The following is a 21,399-nucleotide window of genomic DNA, read 5'->3' on the forward strand; positions in this document are numbered from 1 at the left end:
AAGAGTTAGTAATGACTCTTCAAATGAAGTGAAATCTGAGCTAAGGATGAAGAAAATTAAGAGTTCTAATAGGCAGAGTTGGATGTGAAGTCAAAACATTTGCATTCATTGTTTATTCATCTGTCTGACTTTGGCATCATCATTCCTGAGATTCAGTTGGACTAGATGGATCTAAGGATCTAAGGAAATTGGACTAGATGATCTGGGTCCTTTCTAGCTCTAAATCTATGATCCAGTTTATGGTGTATGCACCTGTGTGTGAATACACACAATCAGAATTCGGGGTTATAGGAGCAACATAAGATATGTCTAGGAGTTTACAGTATAGTGAATAATAATCATACTTGTGAAACAAAAGGGAACATTATAAAATGAAGGTAAAATAAAACAAAGTATTAACTTTTTCAATAGCAATTAAATAATTAAGTTGTTCAACTAATGAGGGCTGCAGTGGTCAGGAAAAGTGTCATTGAGGAATTCCTCTGTTTTCTCATTGTTCAAAATGAGGGGGTTGGACTACATAAACCTCAAAATCCTTTCTAGCTCTAAAACTATGAGTCTATGTAGTTAAACACGACTAAAGCTGGATCTCAAAGGTCTGGAAGAATATTTGGATAGGAAGAAGGGAGGAGAATAACTCAGGGTGAGCAAAACATCATTACTAAAAAGTAGAGTGATAAGTGAAGAGTTTGGTCTGCCCAAATTGAAGAGCTTATTTAGACTGGGAAGTAGTAGGAATTAAGATTTTATAGGCTAAGATTATCAAAGTCAGGTAGATGAGTTCAGATTCAGACATTTTATGTAATTCTCCTTTTGGAGGAATTTAATAATAAAGATAGAGCTAGTTCTCAAATAAACAAACATTAGAAATTCTGCCAAGTGCCTCCATTCTCCCATCTCTACCCCTCCCCCACAATAGCTTCAGAGAAATAGAGGATAAATTAAGGATGCTATGAGGCTGCTCCTTTTCCCAAGAAAGCAAGTAATGGACTTGATATGTCATACTTAAAAGGAACTGTGTTGGAAAAAGAACAAATTATTGGTTCAGAAATAACAATTTTGTACTTAACATTCTTCAAAAATGCTCTAGAAATTGATTGATGAATACAGAGCTTTTTGGTATGCATGAAGAAGTAGTGACCTCTTCACTTTTACCAACTGTTTGAGATTTTTCCAACTTTTTTCCCAAGTAAGATTCCACTTATAAGTAGCAAGCTTTCATGGGATTCCTCTGAAATTTCATTATTCATTCTATATAAAAGACTCTTTGCCTATTTCTTTGACCCTCTCTTATATGTATCCATTTCTATATCCATATTCATTTACATCTGATAATTACTACAACTAAGAGAAATATTTGATAGGATCTCTTGTCTGGTCACTGTGCCCATGCTAGAGAAAAATTACTTCAATATATTTCCACCTCTCTATTACTTTGTAGTATAAAACTTTAAAGAGAAGAAGACCTCTCTCAATTTTTGTCATTTTTTTCCTTCAAGAAATTCATGACTTCAAGTTGAGTTCTTGTTTCCTTAAATTATAAGTGTATAAAAGGTTAAGTATGGTTGGTCATTTTCTTATTCTCCAAATCAAGATGTACTGAAGTAGGATGAATGAATTCTCCTTTAAGTAGTTCAGTGATTAGTGATATAATTACAAAAAGTAACTTTTGTAACTATTGCTGGACTTAATAGTGACATATTTTAGCCTTTCAACTTATTTGGTTAATTCAGTACAACATAATTCAATTCATCAGACTGTCACTAAACACCTACTAAGGACAAAGCACTTGACTTACACTAGGGATATAATGATGAAAAACAACACACTTGCCTGCTAGAAACTTAGAATTTAATAATTAACAATTAGGAGGGGATGGCAATGCAACTTGGAAATATTTTAGGAGGCAGTGATATAGGAGAAGGAGAAATCCAGATGAAGCATTAAAAGAAATGGTGATGAGAAAAAGTACATAGTCCATGGTGAAGTAAAGGGATGAAAAGGGGAATGAAGAAAATTTCCATAATTTAGGAAGAAAATCTATAAACTGGTGAATAAGAGGAAAGCAACTAAAAATAGTAAAGTTCCTCTAGTACATATGAACATCAGATTAAGGTACTGGAGGTCCTCAGTCTGGAGAAGAAACGTCTCAGGGGCAACATCATATTAGGAGCTCAGCATTCCAGTTTTTGCACAATTCTTAATGGAAGTTTGATTTGAGTCCTTGGAATGTCTTGAGAATATAGGTTCTTAATCAAAGATGGAGCAGGAACTATAAGAGAATTCCTGATCTTATACTAACTTATAGACTATAGTTTGCTGGTACTTTCTTGGTGATTGGTAATAAGTCTTTTCTCCTCTGTATATATATATTTTTAGGTTTTTGCAAGGCAAATGGGGTTAAGTGGCTTGCCCAAGGCCACACTGCTAGATAATTATTAAGTGTCTGAATATCCTTAATATAAGAGATAACAGGTGGTTTTAAAGTATTGAGTCCTGATTTCTCATAAATTCATCAATCTATTCTTTGTCTGAAGGATTTGTTTTCCTCAGAGAGCTTTCTTATCTCTTTTTCCATCTGGCCAATTCTGCTTTTTAAAGCATTCTTCTCCTCAATAACTTTTTTTAACTGTTTTATCCATCTGACCTAAGCTGGTTTTTAGCATACTATTTTCTATTTTTTTTTAGGTTTTTTTGCAAGGCAAATGGGGTTAAGTGGCTTGCCCAAGGCCACACAGCTAGGTAATTAGTAAGTGTCTGAGACCGGATTTGAACCCAGGTACTCCTGACTCCAGGGCCAGTGTTTTATCCACTGCGCCACCTAGTCGCCCCTAGCATACTATTTTCTTCAGCATTTTTTTTGGATTTCCTTGACTAGGCTGCTGACTTCATTTTCATGTTTTTTCCTGCATCTCTCTCATTTCTTTTCCCAGTTTTTCTTCCAACTCCATCATTTGATTTTCAAAGGTTTTTTTTTGAGCTCTGTCATAGCCTGAGCCCAATTTCTGTTTTTCTTGGAGTCTTTAGATGCAGGAGCTTGTGCTTCCTCATCTTCAGACTGAGTATTGATCCTTCTTAGGCTCATATGCAAAATATTTCTCAGTGGTCTTCCTCTCGTTTCTCTGCTTGCTCATTTTCCCAGCCTTAGCCTGTGTTTGGGGGTGCTTCCTGAGCTTTTGGGACACTCCCACAAGGGTCTCAGTGTGTGAGGTTCTGTCCTCCTTCCTCGTCTGTGAATGACCATAAGCGCCCCCCTCTGCCATGGGCCGAGGTGGGGGGGGGGCCTGCTCTTCTATGGGGGGCCCTAGACTGAGATCAGGATCTGAATGTGGTCAGAGCCCCAGAGTCCTGTTCCAGAGGCAGAGGACAGAACTCAGCAGTCTCTCTTCACTCCCCTCCCTCAGCACAATGGGCTCATGTCCTAGGGGCGTCTGCTTACTGGCTCCACCTGCTTCTGTTTCCTGGATTTGGACTGCCTTGGCTAAGCTGCTGGCTGTGTGCCCTGAGGGCTGGGCTTCACGTGCTGGCTCTGGCAGAGGTACCTGGCTGTTCCCTCAATTTGTGCTGGTGCTCCCCGGGGTGTAGCTCAGGAAACCCCCCCGCTGCTGTGAGCCACGGCTCCCAGCACCCTGGGGCTGCCTCCTGGAGGCTGAAGTTCTTTTGCTCTGGTGGGCCACCCCTCTGGCTGGTCGCCCCTCCAACCTTGGGGAGCAGAGCCTTTCTGCTCTTTTCCAGGTTACCTTGAGTAGGAGAACTGCCTCACTGGGTCCCTCTGTGGGTTCTGTCTCTCGAAAATTTAGAGTCCTTAGTTTATAAGTTTTATGAGAGAGTGCCTAAGAGAGGATCCTCTCTTGTCCCCAATCTTGGCTCCACCCCAACACCAATGTTTTTTTTAATCATGAAGGTTAGAACATTGGTGAAAATGGTAAGATCCATGAACATCATTTTGAGGCTGAGACAGAGTGGAATTGATATAATTGAGGAACTTGGAGGTGAAAGTGTTTGAGGGAGCATGAACGAAAAGTGCTGGGGCAGCTAGGTGGTGCAATGGATAGAGCACCAGCTCTAGAGTCAGGAGGATCTGAATTCAAATGCAGCCTCAGACACTTAATTGCCTAGCTGTGTGACCTTGAGCAAGTCACTTAATCCCATTGTCTTAAATAAAAGAAAAACATTTAAAAACAAAAACAAAAATGCTGAACCTCAGAAGAAGGATAGGAAGTCTGTGAGTTACATGCCAGATCTTTGAGAAAGGAAGAATGTTGTGGGCCAGGACAGTAGTAGAAATGGAAAGACTTGAGTTAAAGTCTGCACCCCTACATTCCCATAATATCTATGGCACAGAACTGGGGCACCTGGCATTTACCTTACTCCCAATGTAGACTTATTTAGGGCCTAACCCTTTGCGAAAGGAGAATATAACAAGCTTTACAGTTTCAGGAGAGATGCTCCTAGCATTTTTAATTTCCTTCATAGTTCCTTCTGCAAGCCTTCATTTTCTTTGACAATGAATTCCTAGACATCCTCTTCAGTATTGCTTGTACCTTCTCTCACTAGTCCTAGAAAGGTGACAGGATATTTTTTGCTTCCTATTTCTTTCTGCCTCATCTGGGAGAAGCTGGGTAGATGAAAGGAGATGAAATTACAATAATCTTAAGGAAAAGGAAAGAAAATTGTTCATTGGAGGGGGAATTCCAGAGGATATGGATGAAGGGAAGAAGGAGATGGGAATGTGGTGGAGAGGTATGAGGAGGAAGATGATGAAAAAACAAGGATGGGTAAGGAGTAGAAGAGTGTTTACCTCAAGGTAGACATTGATTAGCACTGGGACAGGAAGAGAAACAGGAAGAAGAGGTCAGAAACTGAGCTATGACAGAAATGAACAATTGCCCATATTGATATAGTTCTTTAGAGTTTACAAAACATTTTCTTTATAACAATTTTCTGAAATAATTAATACAAGTAACTGGATCCTTATCCTTAACAAGAAGAAATTGAGACTTTGAAAGGCGATGTGGCTTTTCCATGGGCAACTAGCAAATGACAGAGCTAGATCTCAAGCTCAGGTCTTATGTCTCCAAACATGGTACAAAATCCACGATATCATAACGCTTCTTTGTTTTTTTTTGGCAAGGCAATGGGGTTAAGTGGCTTGCCCAATGCCACACAGCTAGGTAATTATTCAGTGTCTGAGGTCAGATTTGAACTCAGGCACTCCTGACTTCAGGGCCAGAGCTCTATCCACTTTGCCACATAGCTGCCCCTCATAACACTTCTTTACGCATGAATGAAGAAAGGTATGATTTTTAGGAGCTTAATGGATTGCCTACTTAGAGGTTAGCAAAGTGTAACAATCTCTCATCGGTGAGGGCAAGGTGATAAAACAGTTTTCAGTAAGGGACAGAAGCTGTTACTGTCCATAAATTTCCTTAATTTTATTCTGAACTTAAGAAATAAAAGAAGCATTTCCAAAACATAATAGAATAGAAACGAAGATGATTGTACCTGAAAGTTCAAATCTATTATGTACTATTTGCTATTTTAAAATATATATATATATATATAATCAAGTTATCACATAACTTTTTCCCCCCCTCTTTTTTCCTGCCCTTTTCCTCTCCCCACCCTAGGCTACCATTAGAATCAAATGTGTATATAAGCAAAACCATTTTATACATGCTCCTCTTTATCAGTTCTTTCTCTGAAAGCAGTATCTTTCTTCATTTATCCTTTGTAGTTTAGATATTTATAGTAGTCAAAATGACTTAGTCACTCCAAGTTGTTCTTAAAACAATGGTGCTGTAACTGTACACAGCATTCTCTTGATTCTGTTCATTTCACTCTTCATTATTTCATGCAAGTCTACCCACATTTTTCTAAGATCCTTGAGCTCATCATTTCTTATAGCACAGTGGTATTCCAGCACATACCACATATACCACAACATCGTCCAAAAATTCAAAAACCTTAATTTGGTGGGAGAAGGAGGAAGAGGGGAACAAAATCACCTTGAGGAATCAACCACAAATATCACTTTAAACCCAGAGAAGCTGGAGTAATGATAGACAAAAACTAATTGTACTGTAATTTGGGCTGCATTTAGATTTTTGTATAATCCAACCATATTTTGGGGAAAATACAATCTATATTTTACTAACAGATTTCATGCTCTACTCACCTCCAGGTTGTTGTGAGGACCAAATAAGCTAGGTATGAGAGAGGTCTTTGCAACTGCAGAGCTTTATGTATAAATTAAATTACTTTAATACTGCATTTTGGCAAATACATAGATAGCACATTTGAATGTACATGTTATAAGAAAATGTTTGTCTAGCCATCTATTTAATCATATGAACAGGCTTTAAATGAGAACACACTACTACTTTCCAGTGTGCTGAGCAGGAGGCAGAAGCCCATCTGATTAAGAACTACATTCCCCATGAGTCCCTAGACCCATTAAAAAAGACTTCAAATGCTGATGAGCTGAGACTTCAGGTCCTGAGAGGCTATGCCTATTTGCAGGATATGTCTCACCACAAGGATATGGAGGAAATGGAAAGAGAGCAGAGGGAAGTTGATGGCTAAGAGAGCATCTGGTGAAGAAAGGATGACAGCAGACATTTATTTTGCTGAGGAGAGCTAAAGCAGGGAAAGAGGAACGCCTACTGTGATTGAAATGGTAGAACCTAGAGGACTAGCTAATCAGAGATCCAGATGCTCAATGAGCAGAGCTTTCCAACCTCTGGGCCAGTGTCCTCAGAGACATCTACTGTCTTCCCCATACTCCTTGGAGTCTTGGAGGACATTCTTTTCTAACAGTATTCATTCAGGGATGAGTCCCTAATGTTCACAGTATATATCTATCTGCACCCAGATAATCTGCAAGTCTCTCCTATCTCATTTGTAGCAGGAAGTCTACTATCTCCATCTTAGTCTCTATGTCTTCTAGTTTTGTACTTTCTTCTTCTCCTTTCTTCTTCTCTCCCCTCTTTCCTATCTTCTCCTCCCCTCCTTGCTTTTCTCATCTCTTCTTTCTTCTTTTTTCTACTCCTCTCCTCTTCTCTCTCCTTCCCTCCCCTCCCCACTTCCCTCTTCTCTTCTTTACTCTCTTCCTCTCCTCTCCCTCTCCTTTTTCCTTTTCTCTTTCCTCCCCTTTCCCCTCTTCTCTCCTCCCCTCCCCTCCCTTCTTTTCTTTCCTTCCCACCACTCCCCACTTTCCTCTTCTCTTCTTTACTCTCCTCCTCTCCTCTCTCCTTCCCTCTTTCTTCTCTTCTCTCCCATCCTCTCTTTCCTCTCCACATCTCCCCACTTTCCTCTTCTCTTTACTCTCTTCCTCTCCTCTCCCCTTCTCTCCCCTCATTCCTCTCCTCTCCTCAGCATCCTTTCAAATAGTCATCAGGCAGGTCATATTGCTGATATGATCATTCTTGCAACCTTACTTGCTTGCAGATCCTCCTCTTGGGCTATAAGCCTCATGAGAAAAGTAGTTCCTGATCAGATGAGCTTCTGACTGGAACTCAACCCACTGGGAAGTGCAGCTGTGTCCTCATACAGCTCATTGCACATAATACACAGCTTACGTGTTTTAGACAGGGCTTATTAATATGGAACAATATAACTCTACCTAGTTATAAAATTAATTCTATCTAAATTTGATAATACCTCATTTCATATTCAAAACATAAACTGTGCACAGCCCCTTATTTCCCCACAGAAAAATGTTGTTTACTACTATTTCAACCCTTTCTTCTTTTTCTCAAACATTAAAGGGCATATAAATATTATCTTATTTGTAATCCAAAGACCTGGGTTCAAATCCTAAGGAATTTTGTTACTTCCTGAAAGTCACTTCCCCCCTCTCTAGGATTTAGTTTCTTCATCTGTTAACTGTTACAATTTTACAGTGTATGGAACTGCAAAAAGAAGCTCAATAGATAAGAAAATAAATTTTCTAATGAGACCTCAATGTCTATGTAGAAATATATGACATCTTTAGGGTTCATTCCAGATATAAATCCAAAGATCTTATGATTGCTGATAGATCAAGGAACTCCAAAGAATGGGGACATTCCTCCTTAAATATTAAGTTCTTAGTTTCCACGTCTAATCTGTTGTTGTTCAGTCATTTCAGACACATCTGACTCTTCATGACTCCAATTGGGGTTTTCTTGACAGAGAAATCGGAGTACTTTCCCATTTCCTTCTCCAGTTCATTTGACAGATAAGAAGTTGAGGTAAACAGGGCTAAGTGACTTGCCTAGGGTCATATAGCTAATAAGTGTCTGAGATCAGAGTTGAACTTAGGAAGATGAGTCTTCCAGGTCCAAATCTCTATCCTCTATACCACCTAACTACCCCAGTTCTAACTGCCTGAGAAGTAAAACATAGTGGATAAGAAAACCTAAATGAAATGAGAAGAAAAGAACTATGATTCATTGAAGTTCATTCACCACCGTCCCCCAGACTAACCAATATATTTTTATTATTAATAATTGCAATCTCCATTTTCCAGATAATGAAACTGAGGTTCTGAGAAATTAAGTGATTTGGCAGATCAAGACCAAAGATTTCTACTATTGTGGAGTATCATCTTATACAATCTGAGATATTTAAATGACATTTAAAAATATATTCATTGGATCAGCTGATGCTTGCCATTTGTTCTCATAAGAAGACCATGGGGGTGGCTAGGTGGTGAAGTGGATAAAGCAACGGCCTTGGAGTCAGGAGTACCTGGGTTCAAATGCGGTCTCAGAAACTTAATAATTACCTAGCTGTGTGGCCTTGGGCAAGCCACTTAACCCCATTGGCCTTACAAAAAAAAAAAAACCTACAAAAAAAAGAAGAGTGTCAAAAGTTTAAGAGAGATTAGGAAGCATAAGGATTGAGAAAAGTCCAATTTTATCTGGAACTCAAGAGATCATTGGTAACTTTGAAGAGAACAGTTTCAGTTTGACTATTGAAGTCAGAAAGAGACTGAAGAGAATTAAGAAGAGAATGAAAGGAAAGGAGGTGACTTTCTTGAGTTTAGTTGCAAAAGGGACAATAGCTAGCAGAGATGATGTAGCAAATGAAAAACTGGGCTTTTAGAGTGTGTGAGAGACATGGGAATGCTTATAGGCAGTCAGTGGAAAAGGCAGAAAACAAAAGTGAGAGAGTGTAAATGATAGACAAGGCAATATGACAGAAAAGATACTTTTGGTATTGTTAAAAGAAGGCAAAAGGAAAAAAAAAACCTATTAGATCAAACTATTGCTGGGGGGTGGGGGGAGTACAAAGGATGCTAAATGATGGAGTCCAATTTCTCCTGCTAATGCTGTGAACAAGATGGTCATATATGGACTAGATGGTCTCTTACTTGTCAATAAGAGAAGCTTTTTCTCAGTCTTTATCTTCAACCTTTGCAGCCTTTGATGCTATTTTCTGTTCTCTCCTTTGGGTTTTTGTGATGATGCTCTATCCTATATCTCTTCCTATGAGTCATACCTTCTCAGTATTCTATGAAGATCGTTCTTCATATCCTACCTCCTAATTGTGTATCTTTCAACACTTTATCTTGGAGTTTCTTTACTTTTCTCTCCATGACCTTCACAATACATATGGATTTAATATGCTTCTCTGTACAGGTGACTCCAAACGTATTAAAGTTTTTGATCTTTAGACCTATACCACTTGCTGCTTTGTGGACATTTCAAACTAGATTTCCTCTAGGCATCTCATACTCAACATTTCCAAAACTCATTATTTTTCTCCCCCCCCAAAAAAATACATTTCTATTTCTATCAAGGGCACCCTTCCAGTCACCCATGTTTAACTAGATTATATTCAAGTCTTTTAATCTACTGAAGCCTTATCTTCCTCATCTATAAAACAGAAACAATAATAGTACTTGTTTCATAGAAGTGCTCTGAGGAAAGTTCTGTGAACTGTAAAGCATTATGTAAACATGTGGCATTATCATTATTATCATTGTTGACTCATTCAGCAATCAATGCATTATCCTTTAGAATTCAACATTTCACTACTATTTCATCAAATTCAACCGTAACTTTTATCTAGTTTATTCTGCTTTTAGATGAATTTTAATTAACCTCTTTATCTCATTTAATCTTATCCAAATTGTTCTGTACCATACTATTTTTTGAAAGATCTGAAGTTTCTCTTAAGTCTTATGCTTTCTCACAAGATCATCACACTTTCTTTTCATCATCAGTGAAAATAATGATTATAGAACTGATGGAGTCTGTTGGTTCCAATACTCTATTCATGATAATATTTCAATGTCAATTTAAATAATCTCTCTTGCTTTTGTCATATTTTGCAGTAATGTAGATACATCAAGAAATGGTGCTAAATAAAGTACATTAGATACTTTATCCCTTGAAAAAGTACAATCAACAATAAACCAATAATAATGCAGAAGATCAGAAATGGTCAAAATTTCTTTTTTCCTCCTAATTTTCTGGTTCCAAGCTTCTTAAATGAAGATGCAACTTCTCTCAGAATACATAATGCTGGTTTGGGGTTGTTTGAGCATTTTATGTCTGTGCAGCTGTTCTTCCCCTATAAGTATACACATCTGCTCATTAGCAATACAATGTAATTTCCAGTGTCTAATTATTTGCAGATGATAGAATCCTCATACACTGTCTAAAAAAAGTACAGTCCTTCAAAACTAAAACCTAATAAAAAATACTCAATAACTAAAAATGTTGAACACCATGAAGTTGAGACATTAATTTGGCAGAGCTTGTTGCCAACTTAGTAAGAAAGTCACAGAAAGAAAACATATATATTTTAATTTAGCTTATTGATTTTTCACTGTGGAAGTTATATTGGGCTCTTTTCTTTCCTTTGAATTTGGGAATGTTCTGTTATATGAGCATGGTGGGAAAAAAACCTTTACTTGTATACCTTTCTTCCTCTTTTCTCTATCCTTTATCACCTTATCACCCCTTTATCCCTCTCTTCTCTCTACCTTCTCCCCCACTTCAAGTTCACAGGTTTCCCCTGGTGTAGTAAAGCAAATCCCATGACATAAGATATTGATATTCCTATGGATTCAAATTTCACTAATGTTGGGTTTCCTTCAACTGATGCAGACCACAGCTTATCCATCCCTTCTGTGCAGATATAATCCTTGTCCTCCCATAAATCATCAATAGGAAAACTACTCAGTAGTCCTTCCCTAGATCTTTTTTATACTTTACAGACAGATATGCAGTATTACAGTTGTCCTCCTTCTGCTATGTGTTTGGCCCCTTCCTTTTCTATACAGCCATATTTTTGTTGGCAATATGTTTTAGCCTTTTAAAATTTACCATACCTCTATTATTAACTTTTAGGTCTACTGCTTATTTTAATTTTCTGCAATTATGGGTTTCTTTTGTTTGAAGCATACTGCATCACTGCGAGAATATATCTATATTATACACACAGGCATGGACACATACATTAATATGTCTTAAGGTAAAGTTTGTTGAAAGAGTTGTTCTATTTTCAAATACAACTGAGTCTATTTTCCTATTCAATTTTGGGTCTGGCTCACTGCTACCCATAGTTCTGGTTCAAAATAAATGTACCAAGGGACTAATTCAAGAAGGGTTGGGATATTGTTCAATTTGGCTAGAAAGTTTAATCTAAGAAGTAGTATGAGAAAAAGTTTGAATGGTAAACTGAAGCCAGGTTGTAGAGAGCCTTGAATGCCAGCCTTAGGAAATGATACTTTATTTGTTCAGGAATGAGAGGTCACTTAAGATTTTGGAGTAGAGGAGCATGAACAGAATAGTGTATGAGAAAAATAACCTGGGTGCCAGTTTGAAGAAGCAAGAGGAGCAATCTGTTATCTGATTTTTAGAATTTGGTACCTCTTCCCTCTCCAAGTCCTTTCTCAACCACATATCTTAGTTACTTTTTCTGGTTCGCTATCTGACACATCTATGCCCTCCCAAAGACTCCAGACCAACCCTATCTCTAATGTCAAATGGGCACTGCCTATCCCCTACTGCCAGAATCCTTTGATACTACACTCTACTCATAGCTACATGGATATTATTTGCCTAGTACCTATTACTGAGACTTTCTGAGGTTATATTCACTTACTTTGCCTGATGCTGAGACTGTACTCCATCATCAGCCTAGCCTGTCAACCCAATCAATTGTGATAACAAAGTCATAAATTATACTAAGGATCTTGTAGAGTCTGTGAGAGTTGAGTGCCAAATCTTACATATCCTGGCCAGAATTTCAGATAAACCAGGTCATTGGAAAGGTCACCAGTTAGGAGGATTCTGAGGATGGATTAGACCACTGCTTTTCCTAACCCCAAGCTCAACACTCTATCTACTGTTCCACTTAGCTCTCTACCACTCAGGTAGAAAGTGGGAAAAAATAGAATTTGTATTAAGACTTTGTTATTAAATTCACTGCATTTTCTACTATATCATGATATCTCCTCATACTTATTTCTCTCTATCACACTGAAAATTGATAGCAAGTACTATATTATAAGATTCTCTCACAGCACAGAACATAGTAGATAATTGATACAAGATTCTCAAATTTGAATTTCCTATCCTCATTTACAAAGATCTTATAGATAACAACAGGCATCAAGATATCTACTGCTATCTCCTAGATTTACTAGAATGAGACCACATGCCAGCTCCTAATGGCCTTGTTACTGAACAGAAGTGACTGTGATTAATGTTCTACTTCTTAAATCCTTAGATGGACCTGTGAACTCATTATTGTGGGTATCCTATTTACCAGTGAAGATCTCAATCTGTCTCCCATCTGATAGGACCTTTCAGAGTTTGAGTTATACCAGCAGACAAGTAACCTGATCTAGGAGAAGAAGCTCCATATCTGGAGATAAGAGAATGGATTCAAATCTTAGTTCCTAACACACGTGTGACTATATGCAAGTCACTTTACCACACTGGGAAAGTATTGATTCCTCATTTGTAAAATGAACAATGAACTAGATAATCTTTAAAAGTCTTTCAAATTCTGTAATTTATGTTATGATTCTCCAAGAAATTTGGGTTGCCTCCATGCTAAAAAGAGCATCAGAGGAGGTAACAGTGCAATAAGTGAGGTGAAACATTAAGTTATACAAATAAGAATAATTGTCATTAATATTGTTTTTTAAAGTTTTATTTATTGTTTGTTATTGGTGTTGTTACAGTAGGGTTCAGAGGGACTGAAAGAGAGGTCTTAGAAGTTTTGAAATGACTCATCCCATCTCAACTTGAGTATAAGTTGAAGAGTTGGATTGGTTGAATCTAAGAACGAGCAATCAAAAAGTCTAATCTAATCACCAAAATGGATTATCTTTCCCATGAAATACTTTTTACCAAGAGATGCGTCCCTTGTCCCACTAACATTACCTCCCCCAATCATTCAAAATACAATATGGATTTTCATGGACAAACCATTTCAAGTGCACTATTAGGTAGGTAGGTAGGTAAGTAGATAGATAGATAGATAGATAGATAGATAGATAGATAGATAGATAAATAGATATAGATGGATATATGAATGGATAAATATAATACTACACAAAATATACTATAAAAAGGATTGTTGTGAAATAGATAATTTTAAAGAGACTGCCAAATGAATGGGTGGAGATCTGTGAATAGTACATCTGCTACATACATAGGATTTTTTAGTTAATAGACTTCATTATATCAGAATATTGAACAGTAAAGCAGTATTGGTATGGCCTTTAGGCCAGAATTGAATGTTATGATGGTATTCAATCACTTGGGTCTGTTTTTGTGCATATAAAGAGTATGCATTGAAAATTATGATTACTATTGTATGTAGAGATATAAATTCATTTCCTTTTTGTAATCTACTCCATAGATAAACATCATGGACCCCACTAGAGTTGTCCCTGAAAATTGTACTTTAGTTTTTAGTTCAATTGTTTTTCTCTGCATAAACAAAATCTGACAACAGTGTTTTAAAAGGTGAAAAAAATCTAAACTGAAGGAAATATAGGACGTATAAATCTAAACAACTTTAGAATGACTGGAAAAAAGTCACCAATTTTTTTTTAAGTTTTTGCAAGGCAATGATGTTAACTGGCTTGCCCAAGGCCACACAGCTAGGTAATTATTATGTGTCTGAGGCCATATTTGAACTCAGGTACTCCTGACTCCAGGGCCAGTGTTCTATCCACTGTGCCACCTAGCCGGCCCAAAAGTCACCAATTTCATAGACAAAAGCCTGCAATAAGGAAACATAATGAAATAATCAAAGGTGAATGGATTTTCTACTATCTCAATATTTTTCTCTATGGGAATTCTCCCACCACAGACCATTGTAAATGGAGAGGCAAGGGACAATGTAGGTTTGGTCTAAGTCTGCTTTCATCCTCCTCTCTCCCCTCTTTTTCACTCTCCTTTTTCCTTGTCAATAAATGTCTGCCATCATATTCTTGAACTCCTGTGTGATTTCAAGGTTCATCTCTTCCATGCAGCTCAAACACTAATTATCCCAGCTGTAATTAGTAAGATAATTAAATACTGGCTCACTCATCACTCTACCTTGTGTCGGGTCATGATTCTCCCAGAAGACCTTGAGCAGATCCTCATAACTGATGTGTTCTGGCTCGTACACAACTCGGACAGTTTCTGCATGGCCAGTTTTCTCTGAAAAGGAAAAAAAAAAAGAAAATGCACCCCAAAGTTAGTATATGCTTTTGAAGTCAAGAAGCAGGGTAAAGATAGAATGATAATAGGGGAGGATGAACTGAACAATTTTCCCCAAAATGTCTGAAATAGTTTGTGTTGTTGGTTGTTATTTGTAGATAAAAACAGTTATTTTTCTTACAAATATCCAACCAATAGATCATATTTACATATACTTGGTTCTCTCCAAATATTTTCAGTTTAATGGATAGAACACTGTATTTAGAATCAGAAAGGACAAGATTCAAATCCTGCCCCAGAATGTGACTGTCAGCAAATCATTTAACTTCTCTGAGTCTCAGTTTCTGAAACTATAAAATGGGGATACCACTAGGGCAAAGCCTTGTGAGGCCCAAATGAAATAATGTACTTTATAAACCTCAAGTGCTTTATAAATATGAACTATTATTGTTATTTTCTTACAATAATCCTATGAGATAGATAATATAAATATTTTCTGTCCCTTCCTCTCCAATCTTCTTGCCTTTTCCTTCCCCTTCAACTCTCTCTCTCTCACTCTCTCTCTTCCTTTTCCCTTTTTAAAATGAGGAAATTAAAGCCACATGGTTTAGTAAGATAATAGAGTTTAGTTTTGAAATAAGATCTCTTGACTCTAAGACCAGTGATCTTTCCATAGCATCACTTGTCCTGTTTGAAGATTTCAAGTGGAAAACTGTGAAAATTGCCAAAATTAAACAAAAAGGCAATAAGCACACACACACACACACACACACACACACACAAACCCTGTCAAAACCTGATTTCCAAACTATGGAATTCTAAATAAAATATTTAAAAGAGTTCTTGAAATATCAAAGAATAAAATAAACAAAAAAATTGACAACAATAAAAAAACAAACAGAAAATTTATGGAAGTGCTATGGCCCCAAAACTAAAAGTTCAGCTGCAATTCTGTTAAAGATGATATTGGTCAAACAGCCTTTAATAAGCAGGGTTATAGCTCAATCACATTAGATAAATTAGGTAACAGAGGGATGTATTTGTTATGCTGTTAACACTGTTACAAGGGTTGGGTTCAAATACCCACTGGGCCAGTAAGTGTTTTCTTCACCTAATTTGTCTCTGAGGTAAACAACTAGTGTTGCTAATTCCTATTTATTTCTTTTTTTGTTTTTTTTTTTTCCTTCTGCAATTGTCTTCAGCTGGCCCATTCTCAAGAGGGATACTCCTTGGATCAGAAAGCCAGATGTTTGTTTCAAAGATTTCACACCTCTGAAATTTTCTTTTTCATCATCTTCCTCGGTGCAATATGAAACTAAAATGGAAGAACTTATACCCGCACCTTCCATGGCTAGTTATGTTGTCTCTATATTTTAAAAATCCATCTTTTATCTGCCATCAAAGACTTTAAAGATTTCCAGGGATGGGGCATAAGAGAACAAAAACATAGATTCAGGAGTTTGATGTGGCCAGTTCATTCTTTTTTTCCCTTTGGTTTTTGCAGGTCAATGGGGTTAAGTGACTTGCCCAAGGTCACACAGCTAGGGAATTATTAAGTGCCCAAGGCCAAGTTTAAACTCAGATCCTCCTGACTCCAGAGCCAGCACTCTACCTACTGTGCCACCTAGCTGCCCTTCCCCATTCATTCTTTTAAAAATTTAATTTATATATTAGAGTAATGTAAATCATCAAAGAAAGGGCTTTTATATTTAGAATCTAAATCAGAATTTTTCCTAAATTTCTTTTTTTTTCAAAAAATTATGTAAAAATATAGATATTCCATTGACCTTTAATTTGACAGTTCTAGAAATGCTAACAGCTAGCAGCTGGAGTAAAGAAGACCTAAATTCAAATTAAGCCTTGACACTTACTAGTTGTTTGCCTCTGTTTCCTCATCTGTCAAATAAGCCACAGAAGGAAATGGCAAACCACAATAGTATCTTTGCCAAGAAAATTCCAAATGGAGTCATGAGGATTTCAACCCGACTGAAACAACTGAACAACAACAATAATAGAATAGAAAGAAATTAAAAATATGAAGATAGGGATGACTGAGACAAACTATGTCCATTTATTGAAAGCATTATGATTTATTCAGAGGTAAATGTAATCTACCTGCCAACAACCACAAAGGAATTATATATGACTACTGAACACTCTTTATAGAAATAAAGATGAACTTTAAACATTTTTGTTTTTAGTTTTTGCAAGGCAATGGGGTTAAGTGGTTTGCCCAAGGCCACACAGCTAGGTAATTATGAAGTATCTGAGATCACATTTGAACTCAGGTACTCCTGACTCCAGGGCCAGTGCTCTATCCACTGCACCTCCTAACCGCCCCCAAGATAAACTTTAATAAGTGGAGAGATATCATTTGTTCTTGGTTAGGCCATGTCAGTGTAATAAAATAACCCTACTACATAAGTTAATTTATTAAGTGAGGTTTTTATCATCATCATCATCATCATCAGGTTTAATTTATTAAAATAATAAGAGTTGAGAAGCTAACTGCCTGCCTAGAAGATCTCCTTCCTTTAAGTTAAAAAAGGAACATTTTATCAACTAAGGATTAATGAGAAAGTTACCACTTTAGTTTTGCTGTTTAATTTTAATTTTTTTTTTGTTGTTTAATTTTAATTGTTTCCTAACATTTAGGATTTTCTTGGCAAAGATACAGAAGGGGTCTGGCATTTCCTTTTCCAACTCATTTTTCAGATGAGGAAACTGTGGCAAAGAGGGTTAAGTGACTTTCCCAGGGCTATCCAGTTAATAAGTGTCTATGATCAGATTTGAATTCTGAACGATGAATCTTCCTCCTGACTCCAGGTCCAGGCTTCTATGTACTACGGTACTGCTTAGCTGTACCATTTTGTACTTATGTCTTTCTAATCATCATTATCATTACAGCATCATTGTGGGCAACAATGTGTTCTGTGAAAATATTCTAGTTCTAAGATGTAGTTTATTGGTTGAATTTTCAAAGCAGTGTGTATTAGTAGGAGGAGGATTTGCTACTAATTCATGAAATACAGTAATTTTGTGACGTATATTTCTAGCCATCAGATTATGCCTTGCTTGGTATTTGGCAGGTGCTTAATTTTTGAAGTTTACATTACTCTATTGAATAGTGATGACCATTTCCTTTCCTGCTATACTTTGATCACCAAATTCTAGATCTTTGAGAACAATGATTTCTTATGATGGCTAATGAAATGGTTCAGAATTGCTATTATAAATCCTTCTGTTTCTATCTATATGATTCAGCTATTTGTTTGACATTTTTTATTGAGATATTGTTAGCTGATTTCATGCAGATGTTACCCAAAGAGGACCTTTTGATTTCTCTCTTGGGGTATTTGCTGTTTCACATACACAATTCAGAGGTAAACCACTTTCAGTTACATTTGTCAAATCTAATGGTGCATTTTTGTTATCAGCTTTTATTTCTTCTTGGTGAAGTAATGACTATGACCCCAAAATATTTGTCTGTTTTGTGCCCAGTTTATCATGTGCTCTTAAGAATGCTTATCAAGCCTCTTCATACTTTGGAATAAGGAAATTCTAATTTTTTAAAAAACCCATTATAATAACAGATATTGTATTTGCTAAAATCATAACATTATTTTGTATAGATATTTTCCAAACTACTGCAACCCATTTTATAATTCTAAAATCATACTATTTTAGATCAGTTGTGTAAAAAATATAGAGAATTGATCAGGTATTCTTTATAAAAGCAGTAATTCATAATTTTACATACAATCTACTTTTTTAGACTCTGATGTATATGTAGAAATTCTCATAGATTTATGTTTAAGTTTGAAATAAAACATTTTTAAAAGGCTGATATTGTGTAGGTGTTACTTATATTAAACCTGTTCTTCTCATTTGTCATTACTTTTATTGTCTCTGTTATCAGGTATTACTACGTTTGCTCTATAAGATTATTTTCAGGATTGTCAACTTTTTTTTTTACATTTACCAGTTAAAACATGTAAAATGTTCTTTTACAGAAAGTTGGAAATTTAGTGGTTATCTTGTCTGGATCACAAGTCCATATGGATTAAGGCATCTTCGTGACCTGGTGACAGCAGACCCCCTAATTTCAGGGGAGAAAGTAGTTTCTAAAGTGAATTTAGAATTAGCATGCAATAAAGTGATGGTTAATGTTACACAGGAAATAGTTTAAGTCAGACTCTGTGCCAACTTTAATGTTAAGATTTAGCAATGCTGTTTAGAAATATGCTTTCCTTTACTGGTTATTAAACTGGGCAAATTTATAGAAATAATTAGAGACTGATATTCTTTTTAAAAGAAAATCTTTGTACAGATATTACATTCAAAAGGGCTTAAAAGCAGCTTAGTCAAAGTCTTTTATAGATGCTACCCTTAAAACTCAACATCTCTCTGCATTGATAAACAGTGAGGTGATGCCTCTGTCAAATTCACCTTTATGTTTCTTTACTTTATTTCTCTAAAGCAGAGCAAACTGCATAAAACTACACAGTGTAAATGATCAAAGGGATTAAGGGCCTATGAACAACTCACGGTAATCCTCACATTTTATAGGAACGAACCAGTGTCCTAGGCTAATCTGATTTCTGAGATCAATCTGCAAACACTGTCTTATGCTTCACTGAGATAAGGGCCAGGCTTTAAAACTATGATGAGCTTTGATCACACATGCTGTGCAAATGACATGAATTGATGTGATGTGCAAATGTGCTTGTTAAAGAGTCAAAGCAGCATAATATGTGTTTTAGCATGTGGATGAAAAATACCTTTAAAAGAAAAGATGTTAAAAGAAATGATGAGTTTCATTTTGGTAGATTTTTTTTTCTTCTCTTCCTTGCTCAGTGGGAAACAATAGTAAGGGGGTAGATTCTGGGCAACCATTTGAGATCTTATAAACTTTCTAAAAGGTAGCATAAGGTTTGGTTCACTGTTAAAAGCACTGGGGATTCTGGACAAGAATCTACACAGAAAGTGAGTTCCACATGGAATTATGAGCCTTCATAGAGCAAACCAAGGTCAGTTAAGACAACTGAGAGCAAGATATGTTCACAATTTTCTGCACATGAGTGTTTGGTAAGCTTGCATTGGCATGGAAGACTTTCGTTGAAAAGTACCAACTATATGTTTATAATTAACATGCCAACATTAGGGACATATTTCACACCCAGTTCAGCATGGATGGCTATTTCCTTTTATTTTAACTAACAGATTAAATGTGTTTGTGCTCCCCCACCAAAACTCTTATAGTACTACTCTGGTCTGATTATTGATTAAGGAGGAAGAGAGATTGTTCTGTTGATAGCTTTCCAATTTCCACTCATGTCACCTGCTCAATTAATTAACACTTTTGGAATGGCCCTGATGATCCCTCCCTGTCCATGACACTAAAAAGATAAAATGAAAGTATGTATATATGTATGTATTATATGTGTGTAACATGCACACAAATACATCTGCAAGTGTCTGTATCTTTATGTGTATGTGTGAATCACACACACACACATATATGCATACAAACACACACACACACACACACACACAGAAGTAGAATCTCTACTAAAGTTCAACAATGATATCTCCTCCTGGGCCATAGGTAAAGTGTTTGTGTGAGCATGTATATGAGGTAAGAAAGATTGGCCCAATATATGTGGAAAGGTTTATCACCAGAAGGTTGGATACTGAGTTATTTTTTTTTTTTGTCACATTGACTCATTCAGGATGATTAGTGACCTAAGTCATTGGAAGGAGTACCCTCATGAATGAAATTCAAAGATCTCTAAAGTACAGAGGTTCCACTACATTTTCAATATTTCATTGAAAGTTCCAGAGGTAGGGCAGTTAAGTGGTGCAGTGACCCTGGAGTCAAGAGGACCTGAGTTTCAAATCTGGCCTCAGGCACTTAAAAATTGCCTAGCTGAGTGACCTTGAGCAAGTCACTTAATCCGATTGCCTTAAAGGTAGCATCATGCCCAGAGCTAACAGCTATTCCTCTAACACAATAGAGATAAAGTCTAAGTTAAGAGTAGAGAGCTATCACTAGAGGAGATTTATGCCCCAAGTACTACTCCAGATGTTCACAGTCACTTAACTCTCTGAGGATGAATTTATAGGTACAGTGAAGGGAATTGGACTCGATTATTTTCAAGGCCCCTTCTAACTCAACATTTCTATGATTATGCCATTCCACAAAATAGGGGAGGGGGTGGACTAGAGAACTTTTGTGATAGAAGACAACTTAGTATTCTTTCTTAAATTCTCAAATATGGAAGTATGACCTAGGAGTAAATGAGTTGAGTAAAGAGGTGTCTGTCATTTCAAACTAAAATATCTTTATTTAAGGTTCTTGAAGTTGAGCTATGCCATATAAGGTTCAATTTTGGAATTAGGAAAAGGTTTTTGAAAATCCAATAATTATCTACTTGGGAGAGTTACCATTACTAAAAAAAAAAATAGGAAAAAAACCAAGAGAAACAAAAAACAAAAATAAAAAAAAAGAAATTTTAATATGTTTAAGAGTATGACCAGAGTAAAACCAGAAGCTAATAATTTTTATGAGATAAAGATTTTCCCCTTTCCTCCTTTTGATTTTATATTTCATTTACATTAATGATTTCATTTCTAAAATTCTAAATTTAGTAACCATCTACAAAAACAAATATTTAAACAAACAAGAAAAAAATTTAAAACCAATTAATGAAACTGTAAATTCTATTCCTTATAG

The 21,399-nt window shown here is 36.4% G+C and overlaps 1 protein-coding gene across 2 annotated transcripts in view; it reads right to left on the reverse strand.

Moving 5' to 3' along the window:
- MSRA (methionine sulfoxide reductase A) overlaps nucleotides 1-21,399 on the reverse strand; it is a 536,950-nt gene that overhangs the window by 159,458 nt on the left and 356,093 nt on the right. For both annotated transcript variants that reach the window (XM_074209182.1, XM_074209183.1), the window contains exon 4: nucleotides 14,559-14,663. In XM_074209182.1, coding sequence (XP_074065283.1) covers nucleotides 14,559-14,663 — 105 coding nt within the window. The remainder of the gene's footprint in view (nucleotides 1-14,558; nucleotides 14,664-21,399) is intronic.

The sequence above is a fragment of the Macrotis lagotis genome, chromosome 1, assembly GCF_037893015.1.
Source record: "Macrotis lagotis isolate mMagLag1 chromosome 1, bilby.v1.9.chrom.fasta, whole genome shotgun sequence".
NCBI lineage: Eukaryota > Metazoa > Chordata > Mammalia > Peramelemorphia > Peramelidae > Macrotis > Macrotis lagotis.